This window comes from Sciurus carolinensis, chromosome 15 (genome assembly GCF_902686445.1).
Source record: "Sciurus carolinensis chromosome 15, mSciCar1.2, whole genome shotgun sequence".
Taxonomy (NCBI): Eukaryota; Metazoa; Chordata; class Mammalia; order Rodentia; family Sciuridae; genus Sciurus; species Sciurus carolinensis.
This window is the reverse complement of record NC_062227.1, coordinates 16,069,016-16,087,159: the sequence shown is the minus strand read 5'-3', so window position 1 is coordinate 16,087,159 and position 18,144 is coordinate 16,069,016. Positions and strand designations below refer to the sequence as shown.

Below are 18,144 nucleotides of genomic sequence, written 5' to 3'. Positions count from 1 at the left end.
GTTTAGGCTTATACTGTTTCATACAAAGCCTTGACTGTCTAGCCTATTTAAATTGAGAAATAAATACCCAGAGGCCAAAACTTCAATGAAAACCCAAGAAGATAAGTAGAGCACCAAGAAAACTTGGCTTCAAATCCTAGAAGAAACCAGCAAAACTCCAGGCCAGCCCATAAGAATCTGAGACCACCCAAACTACACAGTTAAGATCCCAACAACTGTACCCTCGATATAAGGATAAACTAGAAATTAAACTGTTCCACAAAAACTGAGTCTGAAGTGTTTTATGTTGGGGGATGGGGAAGGCTAGGGTGAAAAGTGATGGGGGTTTGGGGAGGAGGGTTCTTTCAATAAGCAAGAGAGAAGCAAAGTAAATCGCTTCTTGAAGACCTATTTTCAAAATACACCTCAAAGAATTTCCATAACAGATTTCTAAAAAATACAAGCTAACAAGACATCACAAATGATAAGCAATATAATTAAGAGAGCAAGCAATTTAAAAATGGTAACTAGAAAATTACACACATTTGAATATTAAGAACCCTTCTAGGGGCTGGGGTTGTGGCTCAGCAGTAGAGTGCTCACCTAGCACATGTGAGACACTGGATTTGATCCTCAGCACCACATATAAATAAATAAAATAAAGGTATTGTGTCTACCTACAACCAAAAAAAAAAAAGAACCCTTCTAAAAAAACTTAGGTCAAAGACAAATCGAAATAAAAAATATCAGTGTTTGTGAGATCCAGGTTAAAGGTACTTAGAAAGGTATGCTACCATTTTCTCTAAAATTTTTTAAAACAAACATTATATTAGTATGGATGCATACATATACAGAAAAAGAATATGATAATGGAAATCTCTGCAGATGAAGAGAATAGGATTTGGAGAAAGAGTTTTTCACTTGGTATGTAATTCATTTTTATGACAATGATGATTAATAATAAAATCTGCAGTAAATTTGGCAAAATCTTATTATGAAGTCTTACTTGCTACGCCAAGGTTATCTGTATTTGTATGTAAAAAATTAAATTTTTCATAATTTTAAGTCTTTAAAATTTGTCATTATCTTCTGGAGAAAATGCAAAAATGTTTTAAGGTAATTTTTTAAAGCCTTCTAGGTATTAATGCTGTTTCTTTTAAATGAATAATTCAGAAACCAACATTTGAAAGGTATAAAACAAAAATTTTAAATATTTTAAATATGACATCACAGAACTTTAGCTGACATAAAATGGAATACTTACATAGTAGTTATCATTTATTTGAACCATTGGTGCATTTACACAGGCCCCTAAACATTCCACCTCTATAAGGGTGAAAAGTTTGTCAGGTGTAGTTTCACCAACTTTTATTCCTAAAAAATATAAATGATCACTATGAGGTTAGAGCATAATATAGGTTATACACTGTGAGGTTATAACATAGTAACAATCTGGTTTAAGCAGGGTGAGAAGGAGGGTGAAGAAACCCCACAATATTATAGAGGTATACAAAAAGTATTTAAGAGCATTGAATTTCTTTAAGGAAAAACCTCTAATTTTAGCAATCAATGATTTCTTAAGTAGACTTGTTTCTTTAAAAACAATCAAATTTTGGAACTCATTTCCAGTGTTAATTATTATGTAGCAATGTGTAAGAATGCATTATTTTCATTCTGATTGTGATAACTAAACTGCTAATATTACAGTCACACTAAGAGATTAGCAAAGACTCAGAAAAGCCCCACTGTCAAAGACTATTAAGGAAGTGAGGAAAATTTAGGAGAAGCAATGTAGGAAAATATGGCAAAATCTGACCTAGCAATTCTACTTATAAACAACTTCAGTAAACAACAGGACAAGTTATGCAAACAGTTTATGTACATTTAGGTACCGAATAATAAAAAGTTATAAAATCTGTAACTAATATACCAGTTATCAGAATTTATACCTGGGATATGGGGCCAACTTAAGTTTTTCTGCTTTCTGTACTTCAATACTGTCCAACTATTTTTACAACATGTAAATACTATATTTAATAACAAAAATAAAAGATACTTTAACTTCATTTCACATATACAAAAGCAGCAATGGCAATTTTGTATGGAAAACACCCATTTATTTTGTAAATGTTGCTGTAATAATATCTGCTTTAAATTTCCCATCCTGGGAAGCATTATTACTATGTTTGTATCCTATTTACTCCATGGCATCTTTGGTAGAATACACAGACAATACATTCACTTTTTTATGTACTATCTGCTATCATAAAATAAAGGAAATAATTTTCTAGGCAATGAAGAAATTCAGGGCTTCTAGAAAGCTTTACAAAAATACTTGATGTTTAAAATAGAAAAGGTAAAAAATCCCAGGCATGCTGGCACAAGCCTATAATCCCAACAACTCCTGAGGTCAAGGCAGGAGGATCTCAAGTTCAAGGCCATTCTCAGGAACTTAGTGAGGCCTTAAGAAATTTAGTTAGACATTGTCTAAACATTTAAAAAAAAAAAAAAAAAAAAAAAAGGAAGGATGGAAGGAAGGATAAAAACTCAGCTTTGAAGCTGAAAATTAAGGGCACAAAATAAAAGGAATGAAGGTAGGCAAACAACAGTAAGACAAAAATTTATTAGGGATATAAAGGTCCCATAAGATGGGAGAAATTGGAAAATTTAGGTAGAGATACATCAAATCTAGAAAAACAATTCTGTTTTTTAAAATAATAGTTAGATATAATACATTCCATACCAAGCTTATTCTGAATGGCCTCCAGTATGCTGTCAGAGTTGCGAAGCATGCAAGGTGTGGTAGTGCAAACCTGAATGTGATACTTTCCAACTGGCTTTCGATTATACATTGTATAAAAAGTTGCTACTTCATATACTCTCATTGGAGGTACTTGTAAAACTTCTGCAACCTAAAATATTAGGAAAATTTTAAGAAGATAATGTGTTTATTTGGTATATTGTAAAACATGTAATTTTAATATTGCCTCAATTTAGTAAAAACAAAAATTCTTCAGGAGCAGAAACATACTTGTATCTAGTAATTGTGATAAAAACTCTGGAATTCTTAGAAACAACTTATACTTAAACCACACAGAGTCCAGAGTACCTAACAGAGTTTTTATAGTACTTCTTCCTGCTCCTCAGAAGGATACTGCACTATTATGAATTTCTACTTTGATCATTTCAAACTCTTACATTTTGCAATTTAAACCATTTCATTAATTTTTTAAGGCACTGATGTCACTGTAGATATGTATGTATGCAAAAAGTAGGGCAAAAGAAAAAAGGTCGCTATGGGTCCACAATGGTTTATATATCTCTACATTTAGATATAAAACTTAAAATTTTATATATCTACTATGTTATGTGTAGATACACACCTCTTTTCAGGATAATACAAAACACTACTTTTATTTCATATCACAATACTTTTTAACAAAGCCAGGTCTTATAGACTAGTACTTCCCAACCTTCACATCAAGGAACTGACAGAAAATACCTGTGATTTTAGGTTTTAAGACTAAGGGGATCATTCTCTGAGCACAGCACACCTCTTAGGGCAAGTCTGTATGGAAAACAAGGCTTTGTAGCTGTTAGTTAGGGCTGGTCTATCATGACTATAATTCTGGCTTTAACTTTCTAGGTGACATAACATCCATAATCTTTCGACTTTTCTAAGGCTTCAATAAATCTGAAGGAAGACCCGGATTGTCTAATTTGAAAAGCTACCCCTGGAATTCTGCTGCACACTTCCCTACACTTTAGTTACTATTAACAAACTAATGACTGAGCTTCTGGATTCTTTTATTTTGTAGGCTGAATGTTTCTTGGATAGGAGGAAGGTAGCACAGTACATTAAAAGTCTCAAATGTAAAACAGAAAGAACCTTAGTTTTAGTCTCTGTATTTCCTGTCTCTCCCTCACACATATTTAACTCTAAATAGGACATTATGTTTTAAATGCTCTCATATTAGTTTCTTACATATTTTATTTTGCTCTGCTAAGCTTGCCATTCAGCAAGACTTCTAATAAGCTTGCCATTATTGGTAACAGAAATTTCTGCAAGTAAACAAAAACTATGATTAGAAATATATACTTAAATCATTACTTAGAAAGTAGGTTATATTAATTTTAAAAACAATGTAACTCCCAAAAAACATTAAGATAAGAAAAAAAAAAAGTATTTACTAAGGATAGTACTTAATTAAACTAGCTTTATAACTACTTTCATAAAGAAAAAAAAAAACATAAAGGTCTACACAGTATTAGCAATCACTCAACCAAAACAAAAATTTTCATTTAGAATTCATTTCTAAATTCTATTAGATAAGTGGAGGACATTTCTATTCGCCAAATAAATATGACAGTCTACCCTAACTGTTGTGACCAAATAAAAAGTTTGGAAAGTGATAAAAAGAATGAAGTACAACAGAATTTCTGTGATAGCTGATCAAGTAGAAAATAAACTGAATTGGAAATGAATTCAGCCCCAGCTCTGTCATTTAGAAATGACTTAATGACTGGAAGAGATCAACCTACTTTAAAAACTTTATTGCTGATGAGAAAGTAAACCCAAATAAAAAGGTCTCTTAGTTCTAAGTCAAATATATTTTCCACTCTTAATAGTTTTGTGATTCTCATAATAATGAAATTATATGATATACCATATTATCACACAAATGTAGTTATTTTATAAACAGTATATGAGTAAATCTGAAATTTGGATTATTACTGAAAACAATTAGAAAAAAATGAATCTTAAAATATGTATGAGTAGACCAACTTCATATTAAGTGGGTCACCCATGTCATTTCTATAAGATTGATCCTAACACAAATATCACATATTATATACTTTTTTATTATAGCCTATAGCCAAAGATGCAAAATACTAAGGGTCATATTGTGAGACTTTTTCCTATAATTCTAGTGTTGAAATACATTACTTTTCAGAATATTAATACCAAAGTATGTACACTTGAGATCTTTTATCTTTATTATGACCCTCAAACAGGAAAAGAAAAAAAAAAAAAAGACTCCTTCACCATGATGCCTTCACTAGTTCCTGCAAGAATAGAAGACTACATTTCCGTTCTCTATATTAAGGGAACCAGTAAAAACATAACTATGTTCAAGGAAACATATAAATGACTAAAGAGCTCCAAACTTCTAGATTCCAACACTAATGATTATCAGTAATTTCTATATAAGAAAGTCACCACACACAATCTCCCCCCTTTTCTAACAAAAGCAAAAATGAATTCAATACCTTGTTCATAGCAGAGATGGGCAACCACCCATTCTGCCTTTGGGCCAAATCCAGGACTGGAAGCACAGCTGCTGCTTTATGCCCTTCTGGATAGTTTTTTATAATTGCCTCTATCCTCTGTATAAAAGAAAAAGATCCCATTTTATACTCTGGAAGATAATATTTTATAAATTAATTATAATATTAATTTAGTCATACCTTATAGTTTTCTGGTGTGAAATCAAATGGAATATCTGGGTTATTCGCAGGAGTATCCCTGTGCTACACAAAGAAGAAGAAAAGGTTTTCCGAAATTATCAAAATTCTCTCTAAAGTGTGAATAGCACTGTATATTATTATACTATTATTGTTCATTTAATCCCTCCACGTTAGTTCGAACCTATGTCAAACTAGCCATCCATCAAAAAGAATGACTAAAATATACATTTGATGAGTATGATTACCAAAATAAAGACAGTAAAGTTCAAAATTTTCAAAGTTTCAGAAAGTACACATTAAAGGCTAAAAGAAGTAGTTTCCATTTAAAAACCAAAAGGTCAAAAAGTTTTATCCAACTTCGTTGGGAATCAGATCTTCTAATTAGGTTACCACAATATTACCAATCATTGCAATCCTTACGAAATTAAGACATTTATGAGTGTTAACATATGTATGTTTTTCCTAAATAGAGGGTTATTAATCAGCATCAAAGGGATCTGGAGTCAAAAAAGTTAACTGCTTTAGGGAGGTATGAAAACACCATCTCTTCCCCACAAGTTTTCCACAACAGAAACTAGCCCACATCAAAAAGCTTTATTTCTTCTCCTTAAAAGAGCAGAGCAAGTTCAACTGAAAAACTAACATGAAATGGCATGTCAACAGGAAATTAAGTGAGTCACACTGAAATTAACACATCAATTAATGCTTTGTACATGTGCTGAATACAGAATTTAATTCTTGAAGTTAACTCCAAGAGTTTTGCTTTTTAAAAGGACAAAGAGGAAAGAAAACAAACTCTGACAATTTTAAGTATCTGGTCAATTTGATATGTTTTTAGACAACACTGATAAAGCAGGAAGCTTCTTATTATACCACTAACATTAAATAATCATACAAATCTACTGCATTGCCTTTAAACACTAAACCCTGAAAACTGCATCATGTCAGAAAAAGTAGACACATTATCTACTTTCTGAACTATCCAACTAAGCTAGGGAGTTCATACACTGGAAACAAAACTATGAAGACCAAATGCTAATGTATTTACTACATTACTAAAATCCATGAGTTTCAAACTTGTGCCATTTTGGGATTTCCCAAAGTAAAGCCTCAGAACCTTTAGCCAACATAACTCACTTTAAAGAATCTAAAGTGTGATAAGAATCAAATGAGGTTTCATAGTAGTTTCATCAAAGAACAATCAAAATTCCTATTTCAAGTTTCCCTAGTGCCAATTTATATTTGAGAGGTTTATTTAGAACCATAATTTATTGAAATGTAGTTTATTAAAATCAGTTATATTTAAATTCAAACAATGGTCAACATACACCATTACTTTTTGGGTTTTTTTTTTTTTGCAATCCTGGGAATTAAAACCAAAGTTTTGCACATACTAAGCAATCACTCTACTACTGAGCTACACGCCAAGTTCAGATATTATAATGAATTCAAATTTCCAACTCTTGCCACTACAAAGAAATCTAATTACTTACCACAAACAAGGCTCCTCCAGCACCATTCTGCACAGCTGTCTTATGCAAATTCCTTATATGTCTTCCCTGAAATTTAAAATGTTAAGAAAATGTAGTAAAAATCACAAACCTTAGAAATTTTTCACAAGTAAATACTTTCAAGTTCTACGTAAAAGATCTTAAGGATATGGTCTACTACCCCACCCTTGCTGATCTCTATTTTATGAGAGGCAGAAGGATGGGAGATCCAAAGGCAAGGTTATTAACTTGCCTGAGGTCATATATAAATAGTGGAAGAACCATGACCACAACCCATGTCCACTGATTTATATACTCTTTCTACTACACTGCTGACATGCACTTGGAGAATTAATGTACCATTTAACTTACTGCCTTTCACTTTTACTGTCTGAATCAAGTTGGATACCAGTTTTCGTTTAATGTGGATATTCATAAACATGTTTTCATACAGTACAAAATGAGTCATATACACTATACAAATGAGTCAACAGTATCTTCCCTTTTAATTTTTAACTAAATTAGTTCAGAAACTCCAGCCATATGAGTAGTTTCTGATAGTTGTTTATGATGCCAAGCAGATCAATAAGGTACAACCGCTTTGAATGGTACATGATTATTCTGTTACATTTCATTTCTCTTTACTTTCTTGCTCCTCGCCCCCCGGCTCCTGCCCTCCCCACCCCAAGTAATTCAACTATTATTCTAAAATTCTATAATTTCTAAGTTTTATATACCACATATGGCAAAAGATTGGATTAAATCAAACATGAAACTTAATAGAAAAGTAACAGGAGTAATATAATGTAACAGGAGTAATATATTTAAAAGTAACAGGAGTAATATATTTAACCTTTGTCTAGGTCCAAGTATTATTTCAGTTGAAGAAATAGGTTTCCATGGAACATAAGCTTTCATTAACAAGAAAAAAACCCAGGCAGATATGGGACATGAGAACGATAAATATCAGTTCCAGGATAACTGAAAGGGTAAAAAGAGAGATACAAATTCTCTGGCATTAAGCAAAAGCTGGCATTCAAGGGGATTTCAACTGTATTGGTTTCATCCAGTGCTGGGCAGATGGTGGATACACAACTGTTAACATTCTTTATGTTTTCTGTTGTAAATATATAACTTTCTTTAAAAAAAAGATAAACTGTGACACATATTCAAGGAGACATTCATTGTAGGTTCTTAAACTTTCATTCTGTTTCTCTCAAATTGCTTCTAGGATCAATGTATGAATTAAACACAAGGTTATGCCTAGATCCCTAATTTGCCTGTCCCGAACCTGAACAGATAATGATAAAACTAAGGCAGTAATTCCCAAATAATTCCATAAGAACATATGTATAAAACTTTAAAAATTAACCAAAACACTGCCATTACTTCAGCTGAGAATGTTTAAAAAATCAAAATAATGTTTGAGCAACGTAAGTGAGATACTTAACTAAATTCTGAGAGAAAGGATCTCATAATAAGGAAGGAATAAAGCAAGAGTAATATTAAGGAAAACAATCAATCCTCTCTTAACTTCTGAATCCTAACATATTCTGCTTATTGGCTTCTAACCCACTCATAGGTTGTTCTCTCATTCATCTCCTATGTTCTCCATAAATCCTTTGCATCCGAGAGTTTACCCATTAACATCTATTAACTATGCTGATGACTATAAAAGACACATCTTATACACATTTGGTGACAGAGGTTGACAGCCTGCAGAGATCATACATGTATTTAAAAAGATCAGAAAAAGAATAAAGATCATAAACAAAATTTGACAAAATTCAAAGTTATAAAATTTACTAGTACTTAAAAACATTCAGTTTAAAACATTTTCAGTTATCAAGTTGACGAATTTGTTTTAAAGATAAAATTCCATGTTAAACACAAGGAGATATAGGCATACTGATATGTTAGGGAAATTCTGCTACAATCTTTTAGAGAAACAAATTAGTATAACTTATGGAGAGACTAAAAGTTTCTATCTTTTAACCTAATAATTCTAATTTTAGGAATTTATCCTAAAGAATATTTTAAAATGAGGATAAGATTTACATAAAAACATGTTGCTTCTACCATGTTTCTTATAAATATACAAGAAACATAGGGAGGATTTTACTAAACATTAAAAATGCTAACATTGGAATATTATGTAGCTAACAGACAGACATGAAGACCAATGGAATAGAAGACAGAGAGCCAAACCTATAATGATGCAGTCAATCTGATCCTTGACAAAGGTGCAAAAACCATAGCATTTTTAACAAATGCTGTTGAGAAAACTGGATATCCAGAGAATGAAACTATATCTGAATCTCTCACCAAGCATAAAATTCAACTCACAATGGATCAAAGACCTATGAATTAAACCAGAAACTGTAAATAGTAGAAGAAAACAAAGAGTCAGTACCCCAACATATTGGCACAAACATCAACTTCCTTAATAAGACTACTAAAGCTCAAGAAATACAACATAAAAAAAAGAAATAAAACCAAGAATAAGTGGGATGGCATCAAATTAAAAAGCTTCTGCACAACAAAGGAAACAGGAATATGAAGAAAGAGCCTATGGAATGGGAGAAACTTTTCCAGCTACTCTTCCAATAGGGCATCAATATCCAGAATACATAGAGAAATCAAAAACCACCAAACACAAAAACAAAAAACACAACCAGTAGGTGGTCAAATGAACTAGACATTTCTCAAAAGAAATACTAATGGCCAACAAATAATTTGAAAATTGTTCAACAGCTTTTTTATTTAAACAAATGCAAATCAAAACTACACTGAGATTTCATCTTATCCCAGTTAGAATGGCAATCAAGAATATAAATAATAATAAATGCTGGTGAGAAAGTGGGGAGAAAGGAACACTTATACATTGTTGGGGACTGCATATTAGTACAGCCACTACAGAACTCAGTATGGCAAGTTCTCAAAAGAATAGGGATGGAATCACCATATGACCCAGAAATCCCACCCCTTGGCCTTTATCCAAAAGAACTGAAATCAGCATACTATAGGGCTACCTGCATTCCAATGTTTACAGTAGTACAATTCACAATAACAACGTTGTGGAACCAGCCTAGGTATCCATCAATAGACAAATGGCTTAAGAAAATGTAGTGCATATACACACATACACACACACACACACACACACACACACACACACACACAATGGAGTTTTAGTCATAAATAAGAATGGAAGTATGTCAATAAAAGGAAATGAAGAACATAAGCAAAATGAAATAAAACAGACTCAAAGTCAAGAGTTCAATGTTTTCTCTCACATGCAAAAGAGAGAAAAGAGAAAAGGAACTACAAAGGAATCTCAAGAAAACAGAAAAGAGGGCTGGGGCTGTAGCTCAGTGGTAGAGCACTGGGTTTGATCCTCAGCACCACATAAAATTAAAGATATTGTGTCCACGTACAACTAAAAAATAAAAAAAAATAAAAAAAACAGAAGAGAGACCAACAGAGCAGAGGAAGGGAATCTAGAAGGAAAGGGAGGTGGAGAGGGCAAAGGAAGGTACCAAAGAACAAAACCCACAGAATTAGGCTATGTGCATTTATGAATATACCATAATAAATGCTACTTTTATGTATAATTATAATAAACAAATAAAAAGAGCAACAGGGGAAGCAAATCAGGAGGGGAAAAGAAGAGTACTGGGGAATAATATTGCTCAAATTTTGTTATGTGCATGTATGAATATGTCATAATGAATCCCACAATTATGTATGTACCAATAAAGGCCACTAAAACAACTTCCTAAAAATAATGACACTGAAAACAAAGTATTGGTGCCACAATTTCATTTGGAAACTATGACCATTAAACAAAACAAACAAAAACAAAAAAAAAATACAACAGCGTAAATTATATTAAATATTGTTTAGTCATATATTATTTAATTATATTGAATATAAATACTAATGAAAAGATTGGAAGGCCATAAATAATTTTTTATCTCTCACTGTTACATTAACAAAATCATACTCATGTTTTCCAAATTTCCAATTCAGCATGGATATACAAACTGAAAAATAAAATCTCATTTAAAATAAAATATTCATCCATTATGAAATGAAACATCACCTCCCTCTATCAAATTAAACACAACTAATCTCTAAGACTAAATGTAGCTTTAGTTTGGGATCTATATTTGATCCCTTTCTCATTAATCCAGAATGTATCATGTATTTTCATTTAAAATAAAAATTACAGAAGTAATCTTAACTGTTCTTTAGCTGCACAGGTAGCGACACATTGGAAAATCTATTTTTGAGGCATTGACTTGTAACTATGGATAAGCACATGAGTTAGGCACATATTTCTACTCAAAATAAAATGTTTTAAATTCTGATTCATGGAATACAGATCTGATTGAGGAAGGTCAGAAAAAAACAGTTAAGTTCCTGGGGGAAAAAGGGGAGAGGTTGGGTGGTTGGCTGCTTGTTTGGGGAGATTAGATTGCCGCTTACTGATATGTGACTTTGCACAAGTCACTTAATACTTTTAAGCCTCAATTTCTGTACCTATAAAATAGGAATGGATATCTTCTTACTAGACTGTCCTCATATTTAAATAATGATGTTTTTCTGAAAGTACTATATAGCCAGTTAAAGCATTATTATCTACTTAGCTGACACAGGATAAACCATTTAATAACTGAAAACAGAATCAAACTGCATTTTTAAAACTGGACAGACTTTTAAAAACTGTGCTTCTTAGCTGACTTTAACAAAGAATCTGTCAGAACAATTACTGAGAATTTCTTGCATTTGCACATAATTATTTTTGTTATCCACATAAGGCTATGAATTTTTTCTAGTGAAATTATAGTATTTTAGGTGACTAAAATACATCATCTACTTCCTTGCCACTGAAATTAACATATACATTTCTTTCTTTCTTTTTTTTTAATATTTTTTTAAATGTGGATAGACCTTTATTTTATTCATTTATTTATTATACGTGGTGCTGAGAATCAAACCCAGTGCTTTACACATGCTAGGCAAGCGCTCTACCACTGTGCCACAACCCCAGTCCCATTTCTTTCTTTCTTAAAGAAACCAGGGAAGGACAAAGTAGTAATGCTTGTTGAATATATTCCATCAGTTTCAGGCTTCTGCACATCTTGAGCAAAAACACTGACAGTTTTTGTTCCAGACCTGGGCAAAGGTGGAACAAGTTTTCTTACAGTTGGGGTTTTCAAAGACCAGAGTTCCTCAGCTAGGATGCAAAGTATTCATCTAAGCTGCTGTTCCATCTCACTCCCATGGGACTTTAGAATCTACAGGAACATGAGGCTTATGCTGCCTGGTGTGTCATGAATAGTAGTAATAGCCCTCCATCTCTGATCCTGGAGCCTCCTGTCAGCATCCATGAAACTGAGACAGGGTAAAATCTCAGTCCTTTCACAGTTCTTAACAAGAAAGTCAACCAAATCTATAAATACACCAGTTTCCATGTCCTACTCGTTTTCCATCAGAATGTCTCTGGGAATACTGATACTTAAAAAAAAAAAAAAAAAAAAAAAAAAACAGGGACTCTTCTCTAGGGAGAAGAACCAAGGACCTGGAGTGGGAAGGAAATCTTTTCTGTAATACGTAATACATCTAGCACATGCTATATTTTTGTCATAGTATGTATCCTTATATTGCCTACTCTGTAATGTCACATTTACTACTATATCTTACTGTTTTGAATTTTTGCTGCATATGTGTGTGTGTGTGTATATATATATATATACCTATATACATATATATATATAATAAGTGCTTAGAAACAAATGTAGTCCTTTTCATGTCCTCCTATCACCACTACTTCAAACATTATTTCATGTCTGTGCATTACGTCACCAGTCTTCTAGCTGATCCCTTTCTCAATCTAAAATATCCCATCTAATATCGCCAACTTTTTCTTTTTTTGGCAGTACTAGACATTGAACCCAGGGCCTCTGGCATGCTAGGCAAACCCTCTACCAATGAGTTATAACCACTGTACTTTTTACTTTGAGACAGGGCTTGCTAACTTACCCAGGCTGGCCTCAAACTTATGATCCTTCTGCTCGACCTCCCAAGTAGCTGGAATTACAAGTGTGTGCCACCATACCAGGATCCAAATTAATCTTACATATTCTCTTCCTGATGGCAGCTGTGGTGAAAGAGGACCAACACCAACATGTTCTAGCATAAGAAATGTCCATTTCATTGTTTCTTAACAAACACTCTTCATTATTGTCTATACCACCTCTGAAACTGGGACATATCACTAGAATCTAATATACCATACATACCCTATATAGAGAGATAACTTAACAAAGTGGTTAAAACCTCAACTCTAGAGCAAGTTTCTTCATCTGTAATATCAGAGTTACTATGTATTTCACAATGTTGTTGAAAAAAGGTATTTCACATAAACTGCTTAATATACTGCATGGTACATCTTAAGTACTTTTTCATTGTTACCTATCATTAGCTACTATCAGTAGAAGTACTGTGTCTCAGGAACTAAGTTTTTCATGTATTACTTAATTCTCACAATATCCTGCAAGGTATTATTTCTAGAAAATAAAGTTTAAGCAAGTTATGAAAACTTCAAGGTTACTTCATTAATTAGTGGCAGAATTCATAATAAGTCCCAGAGTCATATGACACTATTACTTGCTATCTGAAGTAATTATATGATGACATTAGAGCTCTGAAAGAACAGAGATCTAAGTAAGAAGTTTAAGGCAGAAAGCTGGGCATCCACGTACAGGAAGACAGATTAGAAATGAAAGGGCCTACCCTACCTCCTTGGCTTACGAGCTGATTTAGAGAGAAAGATGTAGATTAATGGTTTTTACATAATGTTTTTTACAATTATGTTTTTTACATAATTGCCCACCCTTCTCTAGTCCTCTAGAAAACCTGAAACGCGCACACACACGCGCACACACACACACACACACACACACAGAGTACATAAATATATATAAACTGAATATATACACACATACAAACCCACCCACATACATATACATATATATGTATGTATGAATGTATGTATGTATAAGAATACTATTTGAGCAAATTAACCTCAATATCAACACCTGAAGCTGATCTATTTAAAAGGAGTTCAGATAATATATTTAAAATGAAAGAAATAAGCAAAAGAGTAAAGATAAACTGGTAAACATATGCCCTCATTTTTTTCAACTGGCACAAACTGTTACTCATCCATAGCAGGTTTTGTGTATCTTTTTGAAGCTGCCCTGTTTTTCAATATGTTTAAGAATGTCACCTATTTTATATTCATTATGATATTTTGTCAGACCACTTTTGAATAAAGAATTAAGGAAAATACTTTAAAAGGTTGAATTAACATGTATACTACCTTTATTGGTCATTTTAACTCAATTTTACTCAGTAATAAGAGGCATTAAGGACCAACCAGTCTTAGAACTGGCAGAGGGTAGAGGAACTTAAGCTAGACTAGACTGATTCAGTGAATAAGCTGAGTTCTATTCCAGGATCTCCTTGAGCCAGAGTTTAGTTTTCTTTCTGTAGTTTCTCACTAGACTCAGAAATATCTATGCCTTTACATCTAAAAATTTTTAAAAAAGAAACGAAACTCAGGCTCAGTGACAATAACTTGTCCCACACCACAGTGACAGAGAAGGATTTTCAGCCCAGGCTTAAGTACTATGTTCTTTCTACTAGCCTTTTCCTCTTACTGTCATGAACAATATCATCACCAAAGCTCAAAATGACAAAAAATATGTAACATTTTATATTCTCCCTGAGAATAGATTCCTTAATGATGTTTTCATGGTCCCTATTCTATTTCTGAGTTCCTTCTGTTGCTAAAGCAGTAGTATCTAACTCAACTCACATTTCTGGTCTATAATACATTTGAATTATAAAAGGACACATCTAGCCAGGAGAGCTTAATAAGTGACAAGGAAGCTCAAAGACAAAACTGAAAGACTCATTAACTTCATTTGATAAGACTAAGGTCAAATAAATGAAAAACAATCTTTCCCTTTACTGTCAGTCAACTCAGGTAAGGACTATATACCATATTTTAAACAATCCCTCATATTTACAGATTAAACTCACCAAGATATGTTCACCTGAATAGAGTCAAAGTACACAGGTGAAAAATCTCCCAGTGATGTGGGATCCCTCCATACTTTCTTCACACTGTTCACAACTCTGGCTAATTTGTTACCTACAGCCACCCCATTACCAGTTCAAGCAACAAAATGAAAAGCTCCCCCAAAAGTCAATGTTCATGATACATTCACAGTAGATATTTTCACATTTAAAAAAAATAAAAATATTTGAAAAACAAGTTTTTCAATTCATTTCATTTTAACAAAGTAACTGCTGAGTTTATAGTAACTGTGAAATCTATTTCAAGGACAATCGTAATATAAATGCTAACCCTGCACCAAATATTTATAATTTGATCTGCTAAAAATTTTATAAATACTATATATAACTTATTTACTCCTCACAGCACATCCACCAGATAGGTATTATTATTATTATCCCATTTTAACCAGCAAAGAAAAATTAAATTAAAATTTAAAGTCACTCTATACTTTCAAATATACATAGGAACACATTTACAAATACCCTTTAAATAAAGTTTCATTGATAATTTAACTAAAAACATTAATTCGGTTTAAATAAATGTAAATGAGTTTCCCCACACTATGAAAATCGTCAAATAAAATTTGGCTAATTTTGTATTACAAAATCTATTTGAACAGCCCAGGCATTACAAGTATGGTGCCGCACAAATTAAGATAACCATATTAAAGATTACTTCCAGTTATCTTGACCATAAATTAAAGAAAGCATTCTTTACACATGTAAAGTACAGCATGTAAACAAGTAACACCAAATTGTTCTAAGGACAAGAATAATTTAATGATGCTAAGACATCATTTTAATCAATGGACCTGAATTCTGTCTCATCTTTACCAACAACTATTAACCTTAGACAAGTTGCTCACTATGCACCTAGATTTCTGTACCTAAAGCAAATGTTCATTTTAAAAATTTCAAATGATTTCAAAGATTTTGGGCCTCAAAAATTAACTGGTAAAATCTACAACACAAAGAAATGCTGTATAAATTCAAATTGCTTTCTTTTCTAGTACTTAAGGATTAATATCTTATAAACATGCACAGGTTGCGTATCCTGTATTGGAAATCCTTAGAATAAGAAGTGTTTCATGTTTTGGAGTTTTTAAAGATTTTGAAATTCTTGTATAGATCTTTCAGCTAAACACCCCTAATCTGAAAATCTAAAACTTCATGAGTGTCAAAAAGGTTTTGGATTTTAGAGCATTTCAAATTTCAGATTTTCAGAAAAACGATACTTAACCTGTATTTGTTTAAATCTAAGAAACCTATGACCCAGGAGGAGTCTGAGTATTCTTAAAACATCTAAGTAAATCTTTTCATCTGGTTTGGGACTTGCTATCTTAGGGTACACTGTACTTAATATATATCCTAGCTCACAGTTCATGAATTTTACTAATAATCTTCAAAGTGATAATAAATCCAAGAATAAGAAATGCCAGATGGTCTTTTCCAACCTGGAATCTTTAAGTATTAAGGCACAGTTCGTTATTTTAAGGAATTTCCTTCTTCACACCACAAAAGATTAAAAGACACACAAAATCACTATCAGTGTAACCACCTAAATTAGTTTTCCAAACTAATTTTTTTTCCATTGGTACTAACATGAGATCCCCTGGAAACAGAACTGCATTCTTTTATTAGAGGCAAGAATATTTTCTTTGAGTGCGCACTGCATGAATAAAATCCACTTGTTGGAACCAAAAAAAAAAGAAAAGAATATTTTCTTCTGGAGACTGGAGATGTGATTCAGTATCAGAGTACTGCCTAGCATGCTGAGGCCCTGGATTCAATCCTGGCACCAAATAAATAAATAAATCCTTTAAACATCAACTACTACTAAAATAGAGAATCCCTTTAAAAATTAAAAGCAATTGCTTTTCTACATCCCAAACTTCCTCATGCTAAGAATAAAACCCAAAAAATGACCCCCTGGCATAAAAGAGTACCAGGGAAACTGGAGACTGTGACATGTTTCTTATTTGGACAGACTAGCTAAATCTGTTTATTTCTTGTGTCCCATTATGCTTCCCTCCTCTTAAAAGTTCCCAGTGGTGCATAGGGGCTCTGGTAATCCCAGTAGTTTGAGAGGCTAAGGCAGGATCGCAAATTCAAAGCCAGCTTCAGCAACTTATCAAGGCCCTAAGTAATTTAGGAAGACCCTATCTTAAAATAAAATAGAAAAAGGGTTGAGGATGTGACTCAGCGGTTAAGTGCCCTTGGGTTCAGTCCCCAGTACAAAAAAAAAAAAAAAACTCTTAGCTGCCCCTGAAAATGGAGATTTGAAACAGAAAAAGGTCTCCTCTATCTTCCTACCCTTGTTTTGAATAAATCTGTTTTCCCTTCACCAAAACGTCTCCTGAGCTTGAGTGGAACTTTCTTCCCAGTAACTCTACTATTTTGTAGTTGAGTTAACAAGTCTTTGCACATTCTCTCATCTTCATAATTCTGTCTTTGCTTCCCCTTCTCAGGTAGTCAAAGATTTTCAAGTCAATCCTCGTACAGGAGTCAACACACTGGATTTTAGTTACCTTCTTCTAGACATTTTCTACCTTCATTATGCTATTATTGAGCTAAAGAAAGACTAAAAGCTGTGCAGTAGTCTATGTGTATTATATTATACATTAATTAACATTAACAATTATAATGTTGATCTACTTCCAACAGTCTATTGATCATGCATATTTTACTATTACAGCATATTAAACTGATAATGACAACAAGATCACCTTTCTGGGTTGTAAATCATGGCTTAGAACCTTAACTTATAAACAGCATTTCCAAATTCCTCCACCCCATGATATTTACTTTTACTGTGCTGGTAAAATTAAACTTCTGCCACTCACCATCATAGCTACATAATTCTTCAGCTTAATCCCAAACGGCTGCTTCTCTACCAGAAATAATTTGTAGATGGGTACCCTCTTACCTGTGAAATTATCAAGAGGGTGTCTATTATACTGATCCCCAAGATAACCAATTAAAACATCTTCATTATGAGAAATGTAATTTTATGTTTACATTTTCCTATCTTTATGTCAATTTGCTAGTGATT

General features: G+C 32.7%; 2 protein-coding genes across 2 annotated transcripts in view; one reads left to right on the top strand and one right to left on the bottom strand.

The window, feature by feature from the left end:
- Nucleotides 1–18,144, top strand: part of LOC124965308 (basic proline-rich protein-like) — a 48,581-nt gene that overhangs the window by 18,188 nt on the left and 12,249 nt on the right. The gene's annotated exons all lie outside the window — the stretch shown is intronic.
- The window catches only part of Ndufv2 (NADH:ubiquinone oxidoreductase core subunit V2), a 31,270-nt gene that overhangs the window by 8,040 nt on the left and 5,086 nt on the right, over nt 1–18,144 (bottom strand). Inside the window, exons 2-6 of the mRNA XM_047526130.1 lie at nt 6,942–7,007; nt 5,449–5,511; nt 5,251–5,367; nt 2,723–2,891; nt 1,244–1,353 (exon numbers count right to left, since the gene is read on the bottom strand). Of these exons, the coding sequence (XP_047382086.1) occupies nt 1,244–1,353; nt 2,723–2,891; nt 5,251–5,367; nt 5,449–5,511; nt 6,942–7,007 (525 nt within the window). The remainder of the gene's footprint in view (nt 1–1,243; nt 1,354–2,722; nt 2,892–5,250; nt 5,368–5,448; nt 5,512–6,941; nt 7,008–18,144) is intronic.